Below are 27,281 nucleotides of genomic sequence, written 5' to 3' on the forward strand. Positions count from 1 at the left end.
AATGTTTATGGCATATTATTTTCTACAGGGACATCATTTTATTTTTACTAACATTTTTAATATTAACCTGGCTATATCTTTTGATTAAAGGTCTAGAACTGGAAACACCGCTTGCTCCCCCTTCCAAGACTGGAGTTCGATGATACTGGTGTAAAATACAAATCACTTTACTAGGTAAAGGAGGGAAGAAAAGTAGTTCATTTATGTAAACTAGGAAATATCGCAATTTTGAGTTTGGCCATTTTCTTTAGGTTTTTGTTTAATCAAAATAGAGTACTGTATTAACAATAAGTGTTTTTACTCACGAATTGAGCTATCCATTCGGACGTATTCATTATGCAGTGTAGGCTATATTGTACTGTTACAGCACATTAGCTACAATATAGAGAATGAAGTTAAATTGAAAAATAATCATACTATGGATATTTAAACACATTTTTGAAAATGGTGGCCGTTCATTTCGATACAGGCTTCAGTTCTTTTGTGCATATTATCGCACTTTAAACTATTGTACCTAAGTCCAATTACCAATTTCGTCCTTCGTACGAGTAACTCATGTTGAAACAATTCTATACCTACTCTATAGGCCTAAAAGAATATCTTACGTACTGTAAATTTAATCTTCACTTCTGCCCGATCCGAAAAGATAAAATTACTCAGAAATGCTATCTACTGTCCGTTCAAGTGGTTTTGTTGCAAGGTCGTAGAAAGGAGGAGGGGGAAATCACGTGACAGTTAATTACTTAACGAGGTCCTTTTAAGTTATTTTAAACAGTTGTATAATATTACGTAGACGTCCAATTCCTAACAGAAATTAATGTTTTCAGAAAAGAGCTAAGACAGCCCAGCTACTACACTTTACAGAGGGGCGAACAGAAGCAGATGGGAGAAACCGGGATGCGACTTAGGGAAACAGACGACAGTACCTGTGCGAAAATATGATTCAATATTGAAAGCTCTTTCGTCACTGGAAAACGCGAACATATTTCTGGAACGTACTATACTCACTAACTCAGTACTGCATACGCGGCCTTGGTTCTGTGTGGAGGACGGTTGGAAGTTTACTAGTAGAAGGGGTGGGAGTGAAGTACATTCAAAAACTCAGGTACAATAAAAATTGAAGTAAAAATAAAATGATGTCCCTGTATATTTCGAATTTTCAATAAGTCGAAGCCACCGGCGTGGCTCAGTCGGTTAAGGCGCCTGCCTGCCGGTCTGAAGTTACGTTCGGGCGCGGGTTCGATCCCCGCTTGGGCTGATTACCTGGTTGGGTTTTTTCCGAGGTTTTCCCCAACCGTAATGTGAATGCAAGGTAATCTATGGCGAATCCTCGGCCTCATGTCGCCAAATATCATCTCGCTATCACCAATCTCATCGACGCTAAATAACCTAGTAGTTGATACAGCGTCGTTAAATAACCAATTAAAATAAATAAATAAAAAATAAGTCGAAGTATTACCCATTTCCTAAAGCACTTCGAGATATAGAGTAGAAGTTCGACTATACTCCTTTTCAACAACAAAAAGTATCCATAGACAAAATTAATAATAAATTAATAAAACAATAACGAAGCAATTGATAAATCATGAAATAGAAAACCGAAGAACTTGGAGAAAATGTTAAAATCTGCTTTATTTGGCGACTGGGCTACTTCTGCGTCGAACTTAAATTGAACAGCTGGCAGTACTGAATTTATGTAATATGGTGAAACCGCGGTCGGGTTGGGTAATGGTGATTTTTGCTGCAGAACTCAATCCGGATTCAACTGGACTTGCAATAGTTTCTGCTACCAAGAAGTCTGCACGTACATCAGAATTTTTACACACAACCAATGAGAGGCCCGAAGTGGTAGCCAAGTCGTGACACCCCCGTCAAGAGATCCCACTTTCCAAACGGAGTACAGGTTATTTATAAGCAGCAGAAACCAGAGCACTCTTCAACTGCATCACGAAGGCCACGATGATAATATAGCGGACGAAAGCAATCCAGTTTGGTAGTCTCAACACCACCACTTTCAAGCTTCTTTATTCTCACTATACAGGGTGTAACAAACCTTACTACATTCTTTCTGAGATATGTTTCCTAGAAGTACAGGGACATCATTTTATTTTTACTTCAATTTTCATTGTACCTGAGTTTTTGAATGTACTTCACTCCCACCCCTTCTACTAATGAAGTTCAACCGTCTTCCACAGAGATCCAAGGCCGCATATACAGTCATAGTAGCCTTACCGTCACAGTACGTTCCAAAAATATGTTCGCGTTTTCCAGTGACGAAAGAGCTTTCAATATTGAATCATTTTCGCACAGTACTGTCGTCCATTTGTCTACGTCGTATCCCGGTTTCCCCCACCAGATTTTATTCGCCAGCTAGTGGCTGGTCTGTCTTAGCTCTTTTCTGAGAACATTAATTTCTGTTAGGAATTGGACGTTTACGTAATATTATACAACTGTTTAAAATAACTTAAATAAAAGGGCCTTGTTAAGTAATTAACTGTCAAGTGATTTCCTGCCTTTCTACGACCCTACGACATAACCACTTGGACGGACAGTCTAAGTAATTTTATCTTTTCGGATCGGGCAGAAGTGAAGATTGAATTTACAGTACCTAAGGTACCCTTTTATAGAGTAGGTACGGAATTATTTCAACATGAGTTACTAGTACGAAGAACGAAACTGGTAATTGGAATTACTTGTACTTACAATAGTCTATAGTGCAATAATATGCACATTAGAACTGAAGCCTGTATCGAAATGAACGGCCACCATTTAAAAAAAATGTGTTTAAATATCCATATTACGATTATTTTTCAATTTAACTTCATTCTCTATATTGTACGCCAATGTGCCGTAGACAGTATAGGCTAATATGCACTGCATATTGAATACGTCCACATGGACAGCTCAGTTCGTGAGTAAAAACACTCATTGTTAATACTGTATTGTATTTTTATTAAACAAAAACCTAATGAAAATGATCAAACTCAAAAGAGCGATATTTCCTAGTTCAAGTAAATGGATGAACTACTTTTCTTCCCTCCTATACCTAGTAAAGTGATTTGTTTGTACATTACGCCAGTATCATCGAACTCCAGTCGTGGAACGGGGTAGAGCAAACGGCGTTGATCCAGAGGTATAGGCATGTTAATATTAAAAATGTTAGCAAAAATAAAATGATGTCCCTGTATAACGAACAAAAAGTATAGAAAATTTTATTCCTTTACGGACGTTTTCGAAGAAGAGAGAGAGAAATTTCTGCGTTAAAATTGTAGTTGTGAATTGCATGAAACTCTTTAGAAATACGAGTTTTTTTTTTACAGCAGTGTGCTATGCGGCCAAAGGACGAGCCGTATCGGAAGCAGGTAAGTGCTGCTATAGGTTTGTTGTCAGTTATATTACAGACCTACCAACTTTCATGCATAATGCACGAGTCACTCGCAATTACCTAACGACTTCCCTTCTCCCGCATTGACACGATAATCTCTCGTGTTTAATTTTATGTTTTCGTCTTATTTTTATTACTATTATTACTACTTTATCAGTATTATTATTGTTATTATTAGGGCTAGGATTTTGATGACCTATAAATCATGAAAAAATGTCCCAAAAACAATGCATTTATGACCTAAAATTCTTTTAAAAAATTCCCTTAAAATGCCCTAAAAATTGTTCGTACGTAATTGGCTAAGTAGGAATAGAGGTTTTGTACTACTTAATATTTAGACTAGTAATTAAATTAAATTCTAGTACCAACATTTAAGTTTGTTTAATTTTACATAATTTTTTCTAAGTGGTACACTATTTACAGAAGTAGTTTCCATGTAGTCCACTACAAGGCCACTTTTATCCGGAATTAGCAGGTATAAAGGAGTCTATATTGAAGAAGTGGTTGGAGTGTACCACGTTATAATGGCAATATTTGTGTAGAAAAACGATTAAAATATTATACAAAATAATGGGTATTGGCCACCGGCGTAGCTTGGACGGTTAAGGCGCTTGCCTGCCAATCCGGAGTTGCGCTCGGTCGCGGGTTCGATTCCCGCTTGGGCTGATTATCTGGTTGGGTTTTTTCCGAGGTTTTTCCCAACTGTAAGACAAATGTCAGGTACTCTATGGCCAATCCTCGGCCTCATGTCTCCAAATATCATATCACTATCACCAATTCCATCGACCCTAAATAACCTCGTAGTTGATACAGCGTCGTTAAATAACCAAGTAAAAAAATAATGGGTATTAATGGACAAAATATGTAGACAGAATATCAAATGAAATAAACATGATCTTATATTAATAATGGGGATTTATGGCCAAAATTAAATGAAAATGCATCGAAAATGTCCGAATAAAAGAAAAGATCCTCTTATGAGTTGTAAGAGGCATAAATGCAAAAAAAAAAAAAATGCCCTAACAAATATGTTTTAAAACACTCAGTTTATCACATAACATATAAATACTAAAGCAGCTATGTTTCTGGCTTACTAGAAAAAAAGATGCAATTTCATCAAAATCCTAGCCCTAGTTGTTATTATTATTATTATTATTATTATTATTATTATTATTATTATTATTATTATTATTATTATTATTATTATTATTATATAGGATTTCGGATCAAGAAAAAAGCATTAGGCATATGAAGCTCTTCCATCTATTAACCAGCTGCCAGAAAAACGCACCTAGCACAGAACTTCTATAGCAAGGACCGTAAAACCGATGCTTTTTTCTTAACCTGGAATCCTTTATAAAAAGGATATCTTCTACTAAATTCCAATCTCCAGCATTTCATCTCTCGGGGTTGGCAGGTCAGATGTTACAAGCGCTCTGAGGTTCTCAAGAATAAGGTAAGGCATTTAATAATAATAATAATAATAATAATAATAATAATAATAATAATAATAATAATAATAATAATAATGTGAATTTATTTTGCTAATAATTGTAACATAACATATAATATAAACAGATAAAACTTTAGATCATCCCTGAAAGAGTAGAACTCGTGCTCGGGTGGATTCCTGAATTGAAATTAAGAAGTATATAATACAATTTGTCTTATGTCTACTACATAATAAGAATATATAAATTTAAATTTACAATTTTTCATTATTTATAAAATCCATATATAACTTTTTAAATTTAATACTAGAACTATTAGACTTGACAAGATTAGGATATTTAAATACAAATTTGTTATATCTTTTTCGGCCTAAATTACTACTATGGTTAAATACTGTAGCAGTGTTGCATTTTGGTTCAAACAATCTTAAAGAATTCATACCTTTTGTTTCATAACTATGAGAAAGCACTAAAGCCGATAAAATAAAAAATGAAACAATAAGATCAGATCTCAATATTTTCTCAGTACACGACATGGTAGAAGAAAATAAAACAAAATGGAAAGATCATGTTGACAGAATGGCAGAGAATAGGCTACCAAAGAAGATAATGAATTATCGCCCGATCGGGAAAAGGGATCTGGGTAGACCTCGCAAGAGGTGGCTGGACGATAGAGACCGGAACAGGTGATATCACCTAAACCTTGAAGGGAGAAGAAGAAGAAGAACTATGAGAATACAATTCAAAATTATTTCGATTTTTTATGTATGAATTTTATTAATACAATATAATAAATTTGTCTTATTTTAAGAACATTAAAGTCTAAAAACAATTTTTGAGATGGAAAATCAATAGGTTTATGAATACATATTTTAATTATTTTCTTGTGTAATAAATAAGTGGATTAAAATTAGTTTCAAATAACCTACCACATCTTATAATTCCATACATAATTACCGACTGAAATAAAGTTAAGTATATTGTACGTAATAAACTTATTGACATGCAATTCCTCAATAAAACAAAATAATACCATATATTGTTTTACGTAATTTATTACGAAGGTAATTAATGTGTTGGTTCCATTTTAAATTATTGTTTTCAATGATTCAGTTCTGCATTTTGTCTAAACGCATGGTCGCATAGTGGAGTAAGTAATTTATGATCATCTTTTATCAGTATTTTAACAGAAATAAAAAGGCAGGGTACTCTATTTTGCACCATCTTTAAAATCACTGAGAAACCTAGAAAATGAACGTATTTTTCTTAGAAACACGATGTGAACACTGAGAAAGCAATAAACCCACAAGCCCAAACCAAATTGTAGCCATTTTTATAATAAGAAAATATCATCAGACCGATTTTTACATCATTACTACAAACCTTCCGCGCTAAAACGTCCGTTTTTCAGCGCTAACAACCTATGCACAAGATATGGCACTAAGCAATATCTTCGGCCTCCTTCACTTAACTACCTCCTCATCGAACTCACTCTAACTTTGTCACAGATCTCGGGACTAGGCGTCACAGCCCTCGAGACTAGGCGTCACAGAATCGGAGCTATGCGTCACAGATCTTGTGGCTGAGCGTCACAGAATTTCGGGCTATATGTTACTCTAAGTGGTTTCTGAACAGCATTCAGGTATTTGGGGATTCATTTAGAAAATCATTTTCTCATAACCAAATCATGTTGTACGATATGAAAGACACGTTCATAGGAAATATTTATAAGATCAATTTATGGACCGTCGAAAATAATGTTATGCACAGCATCGATATCTTCTGAAGTGGTCGCAGAAACACGTCTTTCAACATGGTGTTCATCTTTGATCTCCTTTCTTCCTCTTTTAAACTCCTCAATGTATCCACCATAATTGCATAAATTTACTTGTCCTTCCTATTTAAAAAATAGGTACTTCATCACCGACCGATACTCGATTTTATTAAAACTGAACATTTTTATCTGACGTAATTTCTTTAAGAATTAACAATCGGTTAAACTTTTTATCACCAAACGAGGAGTTATTATTTATCAAACATCATATTATTTTCCATGGCAACAGCATTTGCTTTTGTTTGTAATGAAGGTCCAAGGCTAGCTATATATCAATACCCTTAATAGCCTATAAGGAAAAATAATTGAATACCTAAATAATTTATTCATTAAACATTTTAGTAAAAAAACTAATGGGTTTTCTTTAACATACAAGTATAAACAATGGCGATTTTTTCAACATCAAAGTCAAGTCAAAGTCGTAGTTTTTGTGTGGAAGTGACAAATAGAATAGAAAGTACAGTTTGTATCTAAGGAAAATTTTTCTCCATAGAAATTATTATTATTATTATTATTATTATTATTATTATTATTATTATTATTATTATTTATCATCTTCGAAATTATTTCTATTTATTGTGATTGATTTCCTTGATGTTTCTCAATAGCTATATCCCTTAATTGCGTTACGAACGCTATGCACGTTAAACTCTGGTGGTGGGGCTGCTACCTTAACTACATCCACACATTTTCAGGTTCTACATCTAGTTGCGTTATCTCGTCAGTGATGAAGAGGCAGCTGCTCTCCTATGCTCAGTGGGGAACGGAGTTCTACACCCTTCTGGGTAAAACTGGAATTTTTGTTGGATAAATCGCGTACTGGGTATTTTCTCTCTGGGTTCTCTTGTTTGCCCTCACCATCACCATTATTATCCCACCTACATTCCAAAATCAACTTCACTCTGCGAGGTCTCGAACCAGGCCTCCAAAATGAAGGAAAAAATGTACACTTAAGTAGAAAGATGAATAACGTAAGTTGTATGTTCAATAACGATAATAATTAAAGTTATATCCGTTTCCTTCATTACGGTTAATGAAACGTATCTACCCCTGATACAGGCAAAACCTCATTCAGGCCTGCCCATAACTGTTCACCTTCGTGAGTGGGCTAACACACGGTATCGCTCGCCTGCCGTCAACCTTTCCTCACAAGCAGGCAGGCAGTGTGGTTGCACGTGACTACCAAACAATCCTAATAGTGACCCGAAAGGACTGTTTTGTTCCGCCGACCTGCGCCAGACTGTGCTGCTTTCCGATGCATGATAATTATCAATCAAATCTCATCCAAACCCGATAGGAAGTATTACAGATAACTATAGACAAACTATTTAAAACTTAATTTACTGTCTTCTGGAACGTAATGAATATAAAGAAAACTATTTCTCGTCAGCATAATATTTATTAAATGCCAACAATTGTGTTATTATAAATTACTTACACTTCCTTTTCATCATAGTAATATAAATGTAATGCAAACTCTTCAAACTTTAAACTTCATAAATAAAAAGAAAACTATCCCTCAGAAGTTAAATAGCAAAATCAATATTCCCAAGAACGAAAAACGTTTCTACATTTTACAGGTCTTCATGAGGCTTTTAATTGTTGATGAGGAAAAAGTTGAAATGCTATTTTTTCCTATAATAGTTCTTGATATTCATAATAAATAGTTACCAATGCATTTTAAATATCTTTCCTTTCCTTTCCATTTCCCTTTCCTTTCCACTTCCATTCCTTTTTTCTTTCCTTTCCCCTTTCCTTCCCTTTCCTTTCTTTTCCTTTCCCCTTCCATTCCTTTTTTCTTTTTTTTCCCTTCCCTTTTTCTTTCCTCTCCCCTTTCCTTCCCTTTCTCTTTCCTCTCCCCTTTCCTTTCCTTTCCTCTCACCTTTCCTTTCCTTTCCCCTTCCATTCCTTTTTTCTTTCCTTTCCCCTTTCCTTCCCTTTTTCTTTCCTCTCACCTTTCCTTTCCTTTTTCTTTCCTCTCCCCTTTCCTTTCCTTTCCTTTCCTCTCCCCTTTCCTTTCCTTTCCTTTCCTCTCCCCTTTCCTTTCCTTTCCTCTCCCCTTTCCTTTCCTTTCCTTTCCTCTCCCCTTTCCTTTCCTTTCCTCTCCCCTTTCCTTTTCTTTTCTCTCCCCCTTACCTTTCTTTTCCCCTTTCCCTTCCTTTTCCCTTTCCCTTCCCTTCCCGTCCCTTCCCCCCCTCTCTTCTCCTTTCCTTTCATTTTTCTTAACTTGTCACAAGTTAAGAAATGTTATTATTTTGTTGACACAGAGAAAATCTGTTCCTCAGTTGCTACGTGGGCAAAAAATTAGCAGAATCTGCTCAGAATCAAACCTGGTCCCTTTTAGATAGATCCTATGCTAACGGCAGGACATCAAACCCAAGTCCCCTGGTGAAAAGCGGATCTGTCACTGTTGTCTGTTGTCAGTCACTCAACGTTGTTAATAATCCAAAGCTGTACAGTCACATTTCCTGAGAAAGAGTTCATTAGAGTTCACAGACGCTTTGCTTCGTTTATTTCCCATAAGATGACTTTCATAATCCTGTCGCGGGAAGCGGTTCGTTATGCTAATATTTGTGTAGGTTCACTAATAGAGCCACTCGGGCTCGTGTCTTACTCCGGCATTCAAGTCTCTATCACATCGTACATTACAATGATAGCTGTTGTGGGATCAGAACAAGAACCAGAAGTGTTTTCCTTTCTCTTTTACTGCAGACTGCTTTTAAATTAGTGCTTTGTAGGTGAATTGCGTTCATATTTCAAAGGGTAAGATCTTACTTGAAAAACACAGAAACACATTGCAATATGTAACTACATACTATGCAGTTGTTTATTCATATGATAGGACTAATGGAAATTATGTCTTTACTGAAAATATCCAAGAAATTGGACTCTTAACAGATCTTGTGATAAGTTCTAGTATAATAATAATAATAATAATAATAATAATAATAATAATAATAATAATAATAATAAGCACGACAACCAATTTACCACCATCTTCATCAGATATCGTTTTAATTGAATTGAGATTAAATTATTATTAAATTCCTCTTGAGCAACGATTCGTTTTAAGGATACACCGAGGTGAAATTTCAATTTTCTAAACTATTTAAACTACAGACCTAAAAATTAATATAGTTATCATGCGGCATATAAAAAGGTCTGTGGACAAAGTTACGTTTTAGTTTGGTTCAGAAATGTAGGAATTATTAAAATATTTGTAAATTTAAATGATATTTTGAAAAATTGCTACTCTTATCACAAACTTCAAAATGTTTATTATGGATTTATTAATTTGTCCTACCGAATAATATCTGTAATATTGACAATTAATATTTGAGGAGAAAAATTCGCTCCGGCGCCGGGGATCGAACCGGGGTCCTTGGTTCTACGTACCAAGCGCTCTGACCACTGAGCTACGCCGAATTCGATCCGGTGCTGTGAATTGAATTCGGCGTAGCTCAATGGTCAGAGCGCTTGGTACGTAGAACCAAGGACCCGGGTTTGATCCCCGGCGCCGGAGCGAATTTTTCTCCTCAAATATTAATTCAAAATGTTTGTCTGAAATAAACTGGGGCGGAGTAGCATTGTCTGTACTTAATCCATTAATTTTATTACACAGAAGATTAATAAAAATTTGTCTGACCAAAAATATGGACTATCCAACAAATTTAATTTATACAGATTTTAAAATATTAACTATTGAAAAAATGTATAAATATAGTTCACTAACTTACTACCATAGAAATCAAATAAAACATAAATCTAATCGACATGAATATCACACTCGAAGACAAAAGTCTACTTTCCCGTTAATTGAACCTAAATGTCATACAAGTGCAGCTCTTAAACATGGTGCTAGTTTCGGCCCAAAACTTTATAATAAAATTACAAATCATTTTCCATATTTGAAATATTTTAAAAATAAACCTTTAAAAAAATAAATTAAAAAATTATTCATGATATATAATATTAACAAATGGTGTATTTTTTACATTTTTATTTCTGTCGATTATATTCATGTCTTTATTGACTGTCACTGGCTTCGGTCTGATTGTCAATTTACATTAAATGTATTTTTTTTCTCTTTCCCTTTTTCTCTTTCTTTTTTTCTTTTGTGTGTTAGTTGTCGATCTGAATTAAGTTAATTAGAAAGAAGAAATTATAGTAGGAGGAAGAGTAATAAAGTGTATAAGATTTCCTGATGATACGGCGTCGTTAGCAGAAGAGGAAATGATACTAAAGAATATGCTACTGGAGCTAAATAACCGCTGTGAGCAGTATGGGATGAAGATAAATGCAAATAAGACGAAGACCATGGTCATAGGAAGAAAAGTAAAGAAGATAAACTTGCGAATTCTAAATGAGGCATTAGAGCAAGTGGACAGCTTCAAATACTTGGAGTGTACTAGAAGCAGTAACATGAGCTGCTGCCAGGAAGTCAAAAGGAGGATAGCAATGGCTTTAAATAGAAAAAGGAGCATCTTCTGCGGACCTTTGGAAAAAAGAACTAAGGAAAAGACTAGTGAAGTGCTTTGTATGGAGTGTGACATTGTATGGAGCAGAAACATTGACATTACGACGAAGTAAAGAAAAGCCAATAGAAGATTTGAAATGTGGATATGGAGAAGAATGGAACGTGTGAAGTTGACAGACAATAAGGATCAAGCTGTGTTGGAAAGAGTGGGTGAAGAAAGAAGATGCTGAAACTGATCAGAAAGAGAAAAAGAAATTGGTTAGGTCACTGGCTGAGAACAAACTTCCTAATGAAGGATGCACTGGAAGGAATGGTGAACGGGAGAAGAATTCGGGGTAGAAGAAGATACGAGTAGCTTCGGTAGTTCACAGCTTAAGGCATGGACTTGTATTGAAGAGGTCTCGACTTTCAGACATGTCTAGTTTATTCTCTTTCATGGTTGTCGTGTCACTTAACGTTTTACATTATCGCTATACTAAAAACGTATTTCTCATATGCTTAACATAAACAGAAGAAGAGAGGCATTATTTTATACTTAAAACGGTAACTTACAATGACGATACTATCTGAAGACTTGTCCCGTGTTTAGTACATACAAAGGCTATTTAACGGAAGGAAGGAAAGTGACATTGCAACCTTCCACCACTCAATGTTTTTTCTCTTCAGAGTACCTAGTAGCGGTGTTACTAGAGAACGACTACTTTCGAGTTAGCTAAAATGGAAATACCACTATCTTCTTGTATTAGTGATAATCACCTACGAATAATCAGTGAAAGTACGGTGATTTTCGATAATCTCTATCTATTACCGGAAATTTACCGGAAACACTACGATTCAAACCACAAGAAGATTAATTGTACTTATCTTTCCTTGTCTTCTACTTCCGCCTTACAGTTCAATGAGTTGTAAAGGATAATATATCTCTGGAAATATTTGGTAGCCCTACTAACTTCAAGAATAAGGTACTAGATCAGGAAAAAAAATACTAGAATGTTTTTCTTCCTGTTTATTATTTCCTTTCAACTAAACACTAGGCCTATTACTTCTTTATAATGAAATAAAGATGCCAAATGAATATAATCAACATACACAAGCAAATTTCATATGAAAACATAACAGACCAAAAGTCGCCTCAGTACAGCATTCCATACAAGCAGATAAAATGCACTCATTGTTTTCTTTACAACACTGTCACAAAAAGGTTCAAACAGTTGAAAGAACGTGTTCTAACTAAAAGGAATTATTTTTGGTTTATTTATTTTTATGCTCGACCATGCCGAAATGTAGTAATTAACACCTGGTAGCAGCCCTTTAATGGACCTCATTAAAGTACACCTATTCATTAAAGTTCAGGTGTTCCACCAATCAGAAAACACCATTGTAGCAATATGAAAGCGCAAGTATCGATTATTATTCTCGGATATGCAATCGAAAGACAATTAGCGAAAAGTCATGGAGGCTGGAAATCCAATACTGTCGCAGAAGGTTATGTTCTGTTACTATAATAATTAGCGTTAATTGTAAATAATATTCAAATAAATTCAATTTGTCATCTCGTTTTTCAATTCTAAATCAATTTCCAGGTTATATCAATATTAATGTTCATGTTATTCTCTAGATTATATCAAGGTCAATGACATTCCTCCCTCGGAAAAAATCAATAATTTCGCGTCTGCGCACATCTCACAATTTATAAGGTCAGTTCCGCTCTTCACTTAGATAACCATAACATGAATACTTATGAATAATTTCAAGTTATAAATATGGTCGAGCATAAAAAGTCGTATGAAACTTGCCTATAATGGTAATTAAGACGCTCGTATGAAAATTACGAAACTCGCTTGCGCTCGTTTCATAAACAAACATATTCGCGTCTTAATTACTACCATTATAGGCTCGTTGCATAATGTACTATTTCAATCATGCCATATGAAAGAGGGAGAGGGGAAGATAGAGCTGGTAAGAAAGGAGGTGAAAAGGGATAGGATGAGAATGATGGGAGACAGGGGAAGGAAAAGATGGGAAATCAGGGGGGGGGAGAGAGAGAGAGATGACAGCTATAAATCTGACACATTTGAGTTTAAAATTGAAATTAATACCGCCAGTGCGTATGCAGAATTTTGTCAAGGGTGGAAGGCTATTATTAAAATTCTTTACAACTGAAATTATTTGAAAGATCATTAATTATTATTAATTTTACCAACATTCAGTTTCTGCATTTTAAAGTAATAAATTGTCTTCGAAAACCAGATTTTTCGCATCATTGTGTATTGACCTTCACAATATTTTAATTGAGCCTCAAAAAAAAATAATAAGAAAAACTCTTGCTCTTCTTTAAAGTCTGCTCTTTCATTCATTATAAATTAATGTTATGTATTTCCGAAAATAGAGTATTTCTAATTTTGTGCCTTTTTTCTTTTTTTGGCCCGCTGTATATATAGCAACGCTATTTCCTTGACGATGTAATGGAAGTCTGAAGTCAAACCGAGTAATATTTTCCGCTTTCAACTATTGGTAACCCGAACGTCTCAAATTCAGACGAGGTATGACGCCTTGTCCTCGGATCCGGATTCCGGTCTGAGTCTCCAACCGCCCACTCCATTGTTCTCGGAAATATCACGGCCAGGTTGAACGGACGTGTGCGGACTTGATCTTCCGTTGTTTCTTAACCCTCAATTGCCTTTTAGGTTAATTAATGGCAATGTACAAGCTGCGCGGACCGGCTGTGACGTAAGCAGTTTCCCTGTAAAACAGGTTCAGCGCCTTGACGAACCGAGTAGTCTTCGGCCTTATCATAATCCGCGGAGTGCTGCAGCTTCCGAAGATATGACACACAAATACGAATTCTAATTGTTTATTTTGATTAGTTATTTGTTTTTTATGCATTTAATGATTGGGTTAGCCTATTTTTCTTTACTTCATTCATGTTGTAAGTTATATGGTTCAGTATTTATTCCAGTATTTCAAAATTGATTCATTCATTTCTTCATTCATTCACTTATTTACTCATTTACTTACTAATTTATTTACTTAGTTATTTTATTTACTCATTTATTTACATAAATATTTATTTTATTTATTTATTTGGTTATTTATTTTATTTGTTTGCTTATGTATTTATTTATATTTTTATTCATTTACTTATTTATTTATTATTTATTTTATTTTATTTTATTTATTTATTATCAAGGGTGTAATTGATGTTTTGTTATTTGAAGTGTTGTATCAGGGAAGAAGTGTGTTGTGTAAGTGAAGTGTGTGTGTGTCAGTGAAGTTTCATAGTTTATAGTGGCAGTGCAAAGTATTTGAACAGTGAACAATCACCTCCTACATAATAGCCAAACTGGCTAGTCTCTTATATATGAGACAACTCATCCTGCCTAAGGTATTCCGCGGTTTTCCTAAGGCGTAAGACAAATGTCGGGATGAGTCCTATAAGAAATGGGCCACGGACCTATTGCCCTTCCCCATATATGTTCCCCTTTTCTTGTAAACGACGTATGCCCTAGTTCAGAACCTATAAATTGTCTATTAAATGTACGAAGTCACTCAATTAGTCGCAATTTGAAAGGACAGGGACCTCCCAAATTGCAGATTTAGATTTCACGGCGCTTCTTCCGACGGCCTTCACATGCCTTGTCATCCAACAACAGATGACAGCGTCTTGCCATCCTAACGGCAAACACCAGCCACCTCCTCCTCGCCCCGTTCCGTGATCACTTGATCAAATCTCCGTCCCCCTCGCGTATGTGATACCTAAGAGGTTACGTCCAATTTCGGCTTCCCCTTCAAAGTTTTCTAGAGCTCCTTCAGTGGAGCAGCGTAACCCGGAGTGAGACTAATGGCCAACAGGCTTGGATCTCACATATTTAGTTTTGTACAGCCCCAACCTCTTGCAAGGACGCGTTTTGCGTACCTTTTAAATTTGTCCTCCCAATTCTCTTTCGATTTTTCGAGTTTCGATTTTTTTGAAGTGTTAGTGAAATCAGGATAGAATCAGTGAAATGTGTCGTAGTTCCAGTGCAGTGAGTGAGTTGACAGCGAAATGAGTGTAGTATTGAAAGGTACTTGTGCACTTATGAACATATCATACTCGTGGGTTTTAGTTCGAACTTAGGGTTAAGATACAAATTATATTCTCTGATCTGAAAATTCAACTTTCTTCCATCTCTCCCAACTTGAAAGAAATTTGTTAGACGAGGAAACAACACCGTTCTTCACATTAGCAATTTGAAGGTATTTTTTTATAATAATGCATGAAAGTATGAAAAAAATACACGCAGTTTATAAATACTACTTCATGTTTGTGAACTCATGGCTATGCATGTTAATTAATGTAGTTGTATACATATTGTCGATATTAAATACGTACAGAATATAAATATGGTGGCATATTAAATTTATATCTGTATTAATCTAGCATTTAATTTAATTTAATTTGAGGACCCATGAATCTTTACTAGAGTCGAAAGGGATTCACGATCAAAAAAGTTTGGGAACCACTGGCGTAGTGTGTTGCAGAAATAATTAGGTCTAACTTACAGCACAGTCTAGTATATACAGTCACGAAGCTCAATACGTAGGGAATATGCATCCATAGATAGTTGCTAACCACTAGGATCGCTACTATCGCCTCATCACAGACAATGCGAAATAGTATCGGCACAGCCTATTCTTCCTAGTACCCTCAACAACTCAAGCTTCGTGACTGTAGGCTGTGCTTATAGCTTGATTACTAATAGCGTACACCACAACTGCACGTACCACTAAATTCATGTTTTATGTTTATATTATCTAATAAAATGTATAAGATCATTAATCACTTTCATGTTGAAATCGTTCATAAGCTTTTTCAGTTCCAACGAAATTATTAAAAACGAAATTTTAAACATATTTCGTAAATGTGTCGTCTGCTATACTTTCTGCAATCGGACCACCATAATGCTGCGTAGCAACGTTTCCAAGTGTACGAAAATGGGTTGTTAATATAAGATGGCTATGATTCGATGCTTTACTGTACAATGTTTGTGATGTTCATACAATCGGTAACATTTTCGCATATTATAATAATTATATGTTCATGCATTCTATGACTAATGAAGATCTTTTCCGACTGTTTGATCCTGGCCGCATGTATATTGCGGGTCAGCTTACTAAGGCTGAAACCTAACAACTTTTCCCCCCATTACTACATATGCTAGTGGATTATGGTGATTTTCTAGTTTGCAGGTTGTATTTTCTTTTGCCAACTTCATTTCGAATTTCGATACTGACAAGTACTACAAATGGTAGTGATTTTGAAACTGGTATGTTGGCAGCTGAGACAAATATCGACAATATTTGTCGGTACTGGAGTTCCATGAAAATAAAATTGTACTATATATCTGGGCAGGTTACTGGGAAGTAGTGAAATTTGAAGATACTAATAATTAATTAATATCAGTATTAATATTAATACATAATAGTTATTTTATGTGTTGGGTTGTGGTTATAATTCAAAACTACAAACAGGTAAGTTTTCGAAGTTAGTACTAATAATTTCATGTGGTCAAACAAAATACATTTTTAGGTTAGGTCTCGGGAGCCAGTTGTTTAGTCAAACAAATGAATTTCGAATTGCCAGACAAAATACTTTCTCGTATAGTTTGCTTACGAAAATATGTTACAAATTATTGAATTATTTAGACTAACCTTCCAACATTAAGTACGGTAAGTAAATAAGTCATTTAGTACGTAGGATCGTGTGATATCTGGTAACAGTTGACAGCACTGACAAGACGGCAATATTTGCTGTTTAGGAACTGTTCATATGTGATCCTCACTATATTCTTTGTTGACAATTTCCACACTTCATAAAATTGCCATGTTCATGCATTCGGTAAAGGTATCCCCGTAACATGCCATGAAGGCACTTGGGGAGCATGGAGGTAGAGCCCCATGCTTTCCATGACCTCGGCACTAGAATGAGGTGGTGTGGTCGGCACCACGCTCTGACCGCCTTTTACCCCCGAGCCGGTACTCAATTTTATAGAAGGCTGAGTGAACCTTGGGGCCGTTCTGAAAGTTTGGCAACAAGAAAAAATCCTGTCACCACCTGGGATCGAACCCCGGACCTTCCAGTCCGTAGCCAGCTGCTCTACCAACTGAGGTACCCGGCCGGTAATTAATAGAATACCGTTTTAAATTGTTTGATCCTGGCTGCATGTATTCTGTGTTCAGAATCAGTCAACAGTTTATAATACTGAACTTGCGATGTTCATGCAATCGGTAATAAATGAAAATCGTTTTCGTTGTTTCGGTCCTGGCCGCATGTGTATGTTCAAGTTCATGCTCTCGGTGATTAACGAACATCGCTTTCAATTGTTTGGTCCTGGCTGCATGTATTCTTTGTTAAGAATCATTCGAACTTTAATAATACTTGCGATGTTCATGCAATCGATAATTAATCGAAGATAGTTCTCCATTATTATTTTGTTCCAGGGCGCATGCGTTATTTGTAGTGAAAAACAATAGACAACTTAAGCTATGAACTTATATTTGCGGCACAAATACAAGAAGTAACTTAGCTACGTTACATTCAAATAAATTATTCTGGACTTCGATTACCCGCTGAAATTAGTTGCAAAAGTCTGAGAGACAAATAACATCATGTAAACACATTAATAATGGATGAATATTTTAGAAGCCTATGCTTCAGAACATAGATGTAGGCCTATATACGTATTGAGATACTTCTGCAAAGCAGCAAATTTAATTAATGACATCGTTTTAAAATCAACTCTACTTTCTACATCACGAACCGTAAGTACTAAATAAAATCTGATGTGGAAATTGATTCACTCTATCCTGAATTACGTATTATGTAAAATTAAAAGAACATTCTGAGTTTAAAATATATTTCAATTACCTATCGTAATGTCGCAAGAAGTCTGAGATTTGCCGATGAATTCACGAGCGAAGCGAGTGGATTTATTTGGGAAATCTAGACCTCGAGTGAAATTTATTAGGACTATTTCGTGAATAAAATAAAAATGTAAATAATATATCTCTAAAATTCGCTCACAAAATGTTAATAATTGCATATTTCTGAATACTTAACCTATTCAGATATTGTGAAGTCGAAATAGATGAATAACGATTACTGCAATGAAGAAATTGAATGTTATATCCAGTAATGCCAATTGAGAAATGTGAAATACAGGTTTAAAAATGTTAATTACATGTACTGCGCTTTTCTCTTGTTATTATAACAGAAATACGTTTTCATGATCTCCTGAAATCATAATTCAATTTAAACACTTTATAATATAATTACAAATAACCTGATTAATACATTAATTAAATGAACAATTATTGTTATGAAGGAGTGTCATTTTCTTTAGATGCAATGAACATGGAACTAGAAGATGAAGATATAGATGTGGAAGTAGGATTTCGCACTTTATTTAGTACAATGGATTTATGCTCGTCGATTTACGTGGAAACAGCTGGCGACACTGACTGAAGAAAGAACGACCATGCGATAAATTGAAATTGATAAATCGAGCTGCAGAAATTATCGCGATGTACGACTGTGATTGGTTGGAATTCAAAATTTCTTTACACTTCATTGGCCGAAAATGAAATGATGTCATATAAACTAAAGTCTTGGTATAATAATAATAATAATAATAATAATAATAATAATAATAATAATAATAATAATAAGATATTGAATCTGTTCGATAAAAAAACATAGGCCTATTTCAGAATATTCAATATGAATACACAAATTTTAAATTGAGCTTTAAATTAAACTAAATTAAATGACTGCAATAATCTTTAATTATTTTGAAACTTATCTAACAGGTCTGTACTTTCATTTATGTCTTTAACAAAAGAATAAACGAAACGTGGAACTGAACCCAGAGTTTTCTGCGCCGAAAGGATAGCCACATACAAATCGAAACCTACGAACAACTATTGCGTGATATTAATAAAACTGTTTTAATGTCAGACTACAATAATGCACGGATTGCATCATGGGATATGAAAAAGCAATTACTTTCCACCCACTACCAGAGAACGGCAAATGCATGTGCTCACTTTGTGAAACTGATCGTTACGTATAACACATTCTAATGTGCAAAAACATGATTATCCATGGACTACAGAAAACTAACCACATTTTTTAGCGCTTTGTAATATATAAAACATCGTCCGACATTTCAAACTTTTATTTTGCGGAAAAATACGCAAGATCGGATGTTTATGTAAACAGAAGTGTTTTGATTTCGTAATTCAGAGAAACCGGTTATTAAATATGGCTGCCGAGAAATCAACACAGGTGGTTGTATTATTTTCCATTATCCATTACTTCTCATTGCCAAATCGCCTTTGTAATGTTAGCTACCACAACAGTATTAATTTGGAATATAATTTGAGGCACATGACAACCACTTCTGTCCACTTCGCATCAGCCATAATTAGTTGCCGGTTTGGCAAACATTAATATGACCCTTGATTTTGGCCAAAGAATCGCATAGTGGAATTCACGTCCGCCAGTTTTTCCTTTTTCCCGTATTTGTAATGTCAAAATAATTAAAACTCAGGATTATGATATGTACAAATTTCAGAATCGCAATTTGTTACTTTGTTTTATAAATATTACTTCGCATTAATAATAAATCCAGACCTACACAATTGAAGAGTCCACTGCAAGAATGACGGATGTCATTTGGAATACATTTTGCAGGAGAAGCAATTGAAAGTTTGAAATGCTTAGCGCTCAAAGCTTAACTGTGATTTTCTGATCATTACTGGACAATGACCATCAGTGTTAATGCCATACAACTCTCTATGTACATTCTATATGGCTTATGCATTGACAGTCTTGGTTCATTTTCGACAAGAAAGTGACATCCATCATTATTGCAATGGACTCTTGAATTTTAAGTTTGATAAAGTTAAGAATAGAATTAAGCAAATTGTTTAGTATTCATGTTTTTTTTTCTTAACATCAAAACATTTACTCTTTCAAATTTATATTCTGTTCCCGATTTTGTTGCGTTTATTATCTTAGTAATTCCTGTTTTGTAATTCTGTGGCCGGGAGGTAGAAGGTCTTAAGTCAAATTTTTGTGAAAATGAGATTTTTATATATTCTGAAAGCGGAAACAATTATCTACAATCTGGTAAAACGGTTGAAGTCAAATAAGACTCCTGACTGGATTTACAGAGCGTTACCAAATGTCCTAAGTATTTTTTGAATCGAGCACACACAGAATAATGGACTTAAGAATATTTAACACTTCATTCCTTACAAACAACATGTTTACATTCCATGCTTCCCTATTAAAAAGGTCTAACTTGTATTTTAGCTATTTTATCACATACTGATGCCCTTTCCTTTTAAAACTTTAAGCAGCAGGTAAACAGTCCTATATTGTTTAAGACCCATTTTTCATTCCTAATAATTTACATTTCCTATTTATTTCGACATGAAAAGGTCTTATGTTTAAACAGTCCCTTCTTCTCAGTTTGAGTTGTAGTCGTAAAAGGGCTTAAGTGCGGCTATTTTTGGAAATAATCAAGAAAATTGTTAAATGAGCAACATTACCTATTTAAGAAGAAATATAAACAAATAATATTCAGGAAAAACCTCTTAATTAAAAGAACTCTATAATTGACACCAATTTCAATCTTTCTATTGCTCTCCTGAAAAGTATAAAATTTTTACTTAAGACCATTTTCCTCCCGGCCACAGAATTATTGTATCAAATGTATTGTAATTTTATTAAATTTTTGTTATATTGTATTTTAGTACAAAATTGTTATTTATAAGAACTGCCGGGCTGTCCCCGAACACAAGCTAGTTCACACGAAATTCACGATTACCCGATAAAATATTCCAGTAACTGCCGAAATCGCACTTTAAAACCTATCATTACGACAAAGTCGGAAAACTTTGATTTCTACAAACGTAATCGAACGCAATATAACACATTAGCAGCCACGTACACATAACGATATAACAAAACCAGTACTGTAACCAAGTGCGCGCACCTGTTGCTATGGGTCGTCTTTTGTTTCCGCAGCGAATGACATTCAGTCAGTAAAGCATCTCTTTTGAGAGGTTATTAACGTGTACGAGTTCAGAAAGGTTACCATAACAACGGGACCTGTCTGCAAGTAGCAATCAAAACAATTTACACTTGAAAGGAATATGTTAAAAGACACTGATTTACTATATACACTAAATAATGTATGCAAAAAAGACTTCTGGAATTCTCCAAAGAAGGTTTGGCCGAGGTTGTGGGGGGGGGGGGGGGCACAAGAAACTTTTTTCTTAACCTGAACAGACCATAACAGTCTTTCAAGGTTGCACCTTGGTTCACCGCCTCTACCACTTTCAAACAGTTCACGCTAAGCGCTGGAAATATATTTTAATGGAATTGATGACGAGGTAGAACTTACACATTTAAGACTTTGTGATGATTCAGTCGGTGATCACACGTTGTATCAACAGACATGGCGGTTTCACTTTCTTAACACAACTGAAACACACGTACACAAAACATAAACCGACTCCAGGCTGCTACACGCCGACGGGACGACATGTTGTCTCCAGTAGAACTACCTGGCTTAGTGCTGATCCACGCATGCGCAAAGAAATCTCCGCCGCACCGAACTATGAAACTCACTTGTTGATTAACTTTCCATCTCAGAACCTTGCACAGTCTCTTTCTCTCTCACCCCAACATGCGACGGATGCAGAAAGTCCTGGGTACACTTTTATTGCAGTCCAGGGCATTGTAATACTGTCGTTACCATGCTACCTCTGTAATACCCTTGTAATGAACATACGATTACATTGTTTCTTATGAGAGACTTTGCAGAAGTACGGAAAGTGATGAAGAACAATGGGTGATAAGAATAAAAATGAGTATACAGTATATACTAGATTTTTTTAGTAAATACTCTTTTTAGTAAGAATAAAAAACCTTTGAGTACCTACTCATTTTTATTACATATTCATAACCTGGAAGTATTGTAGAATAATTATACTTAAGTGTCCATCTTGTACAGAATATATACTCACATCTGATAAGAATAAAAGTTAGTATATTCTCATTTTTATAATTCCTTTCTCATGTTATTCTGAGTATAGTTTGTAGTAGGCTCAGTTCTGAGTATTTGTTGATTTGTATTTAGTTTAAAGTTAAATTTAAAAAAAAGGCAACATTTATGAACGCTGTAGTGCCTCATGGAAAAATATAGAAAAAGACGTGAACTTCAAAAGACTTTAATGCTTCACAAAAGTTCTTGGTTAAACGCGTATTTTTTTATTCATAAAAAACGTAACCTATAAAAATATGAATGGCTATCAAATTATAAGGTTAGATTGTATTGTTAAATATAATTAAGAATTACAGTTTATTTTGTAAAATTTGAATTGTAAAGTGCAATTGCTTGTAACTTTAAAATTATATATATATATATATATATATATATATATATATATATATATATATATATGTAACCGCTCCATAATAAAAAAATACAATTAGCATAACTGGAATTCTAGAAATGGATTGTAATCTTTATCCAACTACTATTTTCTTGTTTCCTGTTTTATTAACGTCACTTATCCGATTCACTCTCTCTTTCATGTTTATTTATTCATTTACTTATTTATTTATTCATTTACTTATTTAATTTATTTATCTCTTTATTTATTTATTTATTCATTTATATATTTATTTGTGTATTTATTCATTTATTTATTTAATTTACTCATTTACTCACATATTTATTTATTTACTCATTTACTCACTTATTTACTCACATGTTTATTTATTTACTCACATATTATTTATTTATTTATTTATTTATATATTTATTTGTGTATTTATTCATTTATTTATTTATTTAATTTACTCATTTACTCACTTACATATTTATTTATTTACTCATTTACTCACTTATTTACTCACATGTTTATTTATTTACTCACATATTATTTATTTATTTATTTATTCATTTATATATTTATTTGTGTATTTATTCATTTATTTATTTATTTAATTTACTCATTTACTCACATATTTATTTATTTACTCATTTACTCACTTATTTGCTCACATGTTTATTTATTTACTCACATATTATTTATTTATTTATTTATATATTTATTTGTGTATTTATTCATTTATTTATTTATTTAATTTACTCATTTACTCACTTACATATTTATTTATTTACTCATTTACTCACTTATTTACTCACATGTTTATTTATTTACTCACATATTATTTATTTATTTATATATTTATTTGTGTATTTATTCATTTATTTATTTAATTTACTCATTTACTCACTTACATATTTATTTATTTACTCATTTACTCACATGTTTATTTATTTACTCACATATTATTTATTTATTTATTTATTTATTTATTCATTTATTTATTTATTTATTCATTTATATATTTATTTGTCTATTTATTCATTTATTTATTTATTTAATTTACTCATTTACTCACATATTTATTTATTTACTCATTTACTCACTTATTTACTCACATGTTTATTTATTTACTCACATATTATTTATTTATTTATTTATTTATTTATTTATTTACTTGTTTATTTGTTTATTTATTCATTTATATATTTATTTGTGTATTTATTCATTTATTTATTTATTTAATTTACTCATTTACTCACTTACATATTTATTTATTTACTTATTTACTCACATGTTTATTTATTTACTCACATATTATTTATTTATTTATTTATTCATTTATATATTTATTTGTGTATTTATTCATTTATTTATTTATTTATTTAATTTACTCATTTACTCACTTATTTACTCACATGTTTATTTATTTACTCACATATTATTTATTTATTTATTTACTTATTTATTTGTTTATTTATTCATTTATATATTTATTTGTGTATTTATTCATTTATTTATTTATTTAATTTACTTATTTACTCACTTATATATTTATTTATTTACTCATTTACTCACTTATTCACTCACATGTTTATTTATTTACTCACATATTATTTATTTATTTATTTATTTATTTACTTATTTATTTATTTATTTATTTATTTATTTATTTATTTATTTATTTATTTATTTATTTATTTATTTATTTATTTATTTATTTATTTATTTGTTCTAGACTTCTGAGCGGATTACTGGAAGCTAATGAAATTTGAACATACGTAATAGCTATTTTATATGTTGCGTTGAGGTTACAATTCAATATTATAGTCAGGCTAGTATAAATAAATAGGCTATAATATACTTGGTGTGATATGTGCCCTTGGGTAATTGATAGAAATACCATTTAACATTTTAATTAATGTATTTCGTTTTTAGATTTTTATTACAATAAATAATGTCAAAGAGAGGAAATAGCATAGCAGTGACTTTTCCAAGAAAGGAAGCGTGTGCCATTCAGAGTAGCCTTCAGGAATCTATACTTCATATGTATAATGAACTGAAGAAAGAAAATGAAGAAGGAATTATGCGCAAAATTATCAGGAGTAAGTATTCTTAAGAATACATTTCAAAGTGGCATTCGGTTTTCGGGATTTGTACTAATCATTTCACGTGATGGAACAAAATACATTTTTAGGTTAGGTCTCGTCAACTGTTTAGTCAAAGCAATGAATTTCATATTGTTACACAAAATACATTTTAATATTAGATCATATTAATCTACTAATTACCAACATGACGTGAGAGAGATTCAGGAGGAAAATATACCCTTTCACGAATTATTGAACCATTTAGAAAACACCTCCCAACATAAAGATGAGATGTGGTAAATAAGCAATACATTGAATAATTTCGAGGGGAAAATTGTTCCGGAGCCGGGTATCGAACCCGGGACCTTTGGTTTAACGTACCAATGTTGACGAGTTGGTACGTTAAACCAAAGGTCCCGGGTTCGATACCCGGCTCCGGAACAATTTTTCCCTCGAAATTATTCAAATCAACTTTACAGGGAGTTATACCTGAAAATCTTGATTTGCAAGCAATACATTGTTATTGTTATTACCATATCGTTATTATTATTATTATTATTATTATTATTATTATTATTATTATTATTATTATTATTATTATTTCAGTACATGACATTATGGCTCTACCCTCTTTGGTGATATCTGATATTAGTTAATGGGTGAATCCAAAAATACATACAAAGTGTTAGTTGAAACATCAGAGGGGAAAAAGACCTTTGGGGAGGTCGAGACGTAGATGGGAGGAGAATATTAAAATGGATTTAAGGAAGGTGGGATATGATGGCAGGAATGGATTAATCTTGCTCAGTATAGGGACCGACTGCGGGCTTATGTGAGGACGGCAATGAACCTCAGGGTTCTTAAAAAGTCATTTAAATAAGTAGTATTACTATTTCACAATTCATTTTGTTTTCAGATAAATCTAGGTCAATATAATAAAAGTTTCAAGTTTAATCTATAAGATTTATCTATTTTGCAAATGTTTATTTGCTTTGTATATGAAATATTAACGTTTTCGCCTTTTCGGCATCATAAGATATTGTTAAGAAACACGAAATCTAAAACTTGAACAAATTAAAATGTACTTAGATTATGCATGACGAAATGGACTTTCATGAGTTTTATGTAATTATGTCATATTATTGAAAAAGGTTTATTTTGAAAAAGACTTCCAGGAAATATAAATTTAGAAAAAGTCGATACGATTTTTGGTACATATAACTCATGTTACAAAACACATATAAAATAATTAAAATTGACAAAGGTGTTACATATTATATCCTGCATTAAGTCATTAACAGAATTACGAATATCAGCAATTAATAAAATATTGGTAAAAAGACTCAATTGTTGAATTTGTAATTAATTACCGGGGAATTATTAGTGGAATGGTGATATAATATCAATCCATTTTATATTTAAATAACATTTGTGCGAGATCGTGCGTATTTGCTTGTTTTCCGCACAGAACCAATACGCGGTAAGTGTGAAATATCACATTCAGTATTCCCAACCTAACACACATAACAATTTCCCTCTTCTTACCGCTTAAGCGCGACATTCATTTTACTGCTTTAGGCTTTTAACATATTATTTTTAGAGACGTTTAACATAGTAATAATTATAAATTGGAAACTTACCACTGCAATTTCACCTAAATTGCAATGTTAATTATTACTTTTAAATATTTTCAAAAATTAAGTAAAGTCTACTATTCCACGAAACTTATTGCATTCCTGATACAAGTAACATTAAAGAAGCCGTGAAAAAATCAACGAGATTCCAGATGCCGATGTTATTACTGCAATATGTTATATAAATAATATTGTTAAAATATTAAAATGAAAAATAAATCATTACATAACCTTACCGTTTGTTTTAAGTTCGCATTTATAGACTGGGGGGGGGGGGGGAAAGACAGACGTATATCACGGCCTGCTGGAGTATAGTAAACACAGAAAACATTTTACAGCAACAGATATTTTGGTGTTCCGAAGTTGGCGTCATTAAACAGAAACCAACATGGAGATTTCATTGCAACTAATTAGAAATTCGTCTTTCAGGTATGTAATAAACGATCTTCGCACAAAATAATGTACGATACACGAGCGATATATTTGTTTTCATGTTCTCGGAAATTAAAAAAGCTCAACTACGTTTCGCTTTTTCAATCTTTTCCTCGACCATGAAAACGTCAACATACCGCTCTTGTAACGTATATTACTATTGTTATAAAATCAACAATAGATAATTGATAAAATTTGATAAAATCTTATGTGTCGTAGTATGTTGCCATGCTGTTACATTAATCGTTAATAGTTGCTTAGCAATACATTTGGCTGTTCTTCATTCATCAAATCTTGAATCTGTAAAATGTACATGTTTCCATGATTTATCTGAGAGATATTAAGTGGTTAATAAATTTTCAAAAATTTGAATAATTATATCCGGTCGAAAACTTACTTATTGATTGCGTGTGAAAAGTACTGCATTCAAATTTTATCAATTATCTATTGTTGATTTTATAACAAATGTTATTTAAATATAAAATGGATTGATATTATATCACCATTCTACTCATAATTCCCCGGTAATT

General features: G+C 33.1%; 1 protein-coding gene across 4 annotated transcripts in view; it reads right to left on the bottom strand.

Annotated features, from left to right (window-relative positions):
- The window catches only part of LOC138698483 (uncharacterized), an 883,962-nt gene that overhangs the window by 730,105 nt on the left and 126,576 nt on the right, over positions 1 to 27,281 (bottom strand). For 2 of the 4 annotated variants that reach the window (XM_069824440.1, XM_069824441.1), the window contains exon 1: positions 21,602 to 21,849. The exons of the other annotated variants lie outside the window; for them this stretch is intronic. In XM_069824440.1, coding sequence (XP_069680541.1) covers positions 21,602 to 21,657 — 56 coding nt within the window. In that variant the 5' untranslated portion in view covers positions 21,658 to 21,849. Of the gene's footprint in view, positions 1 to 21,601; positions 21,850 to 27,281 lie in introns of those variants that run through there. 4 annotated transcript variants of the gene reach the window in all.

Source organism: Periplaneta americana, chromosome 4, assembly GCF_040183065.1.
Source record: "Periplaneta americana isolate PAMFEO1 chromosome 4, P.americana_PAMFEO1_priV1, whole genome shotgun sequence".
NCBI classification, from domain to species: Eukaryota; Metazoa; Arthropoda; class Insecta; order Blattodea; family Blattidae; genus Periplaneta; species Periplaneta americana.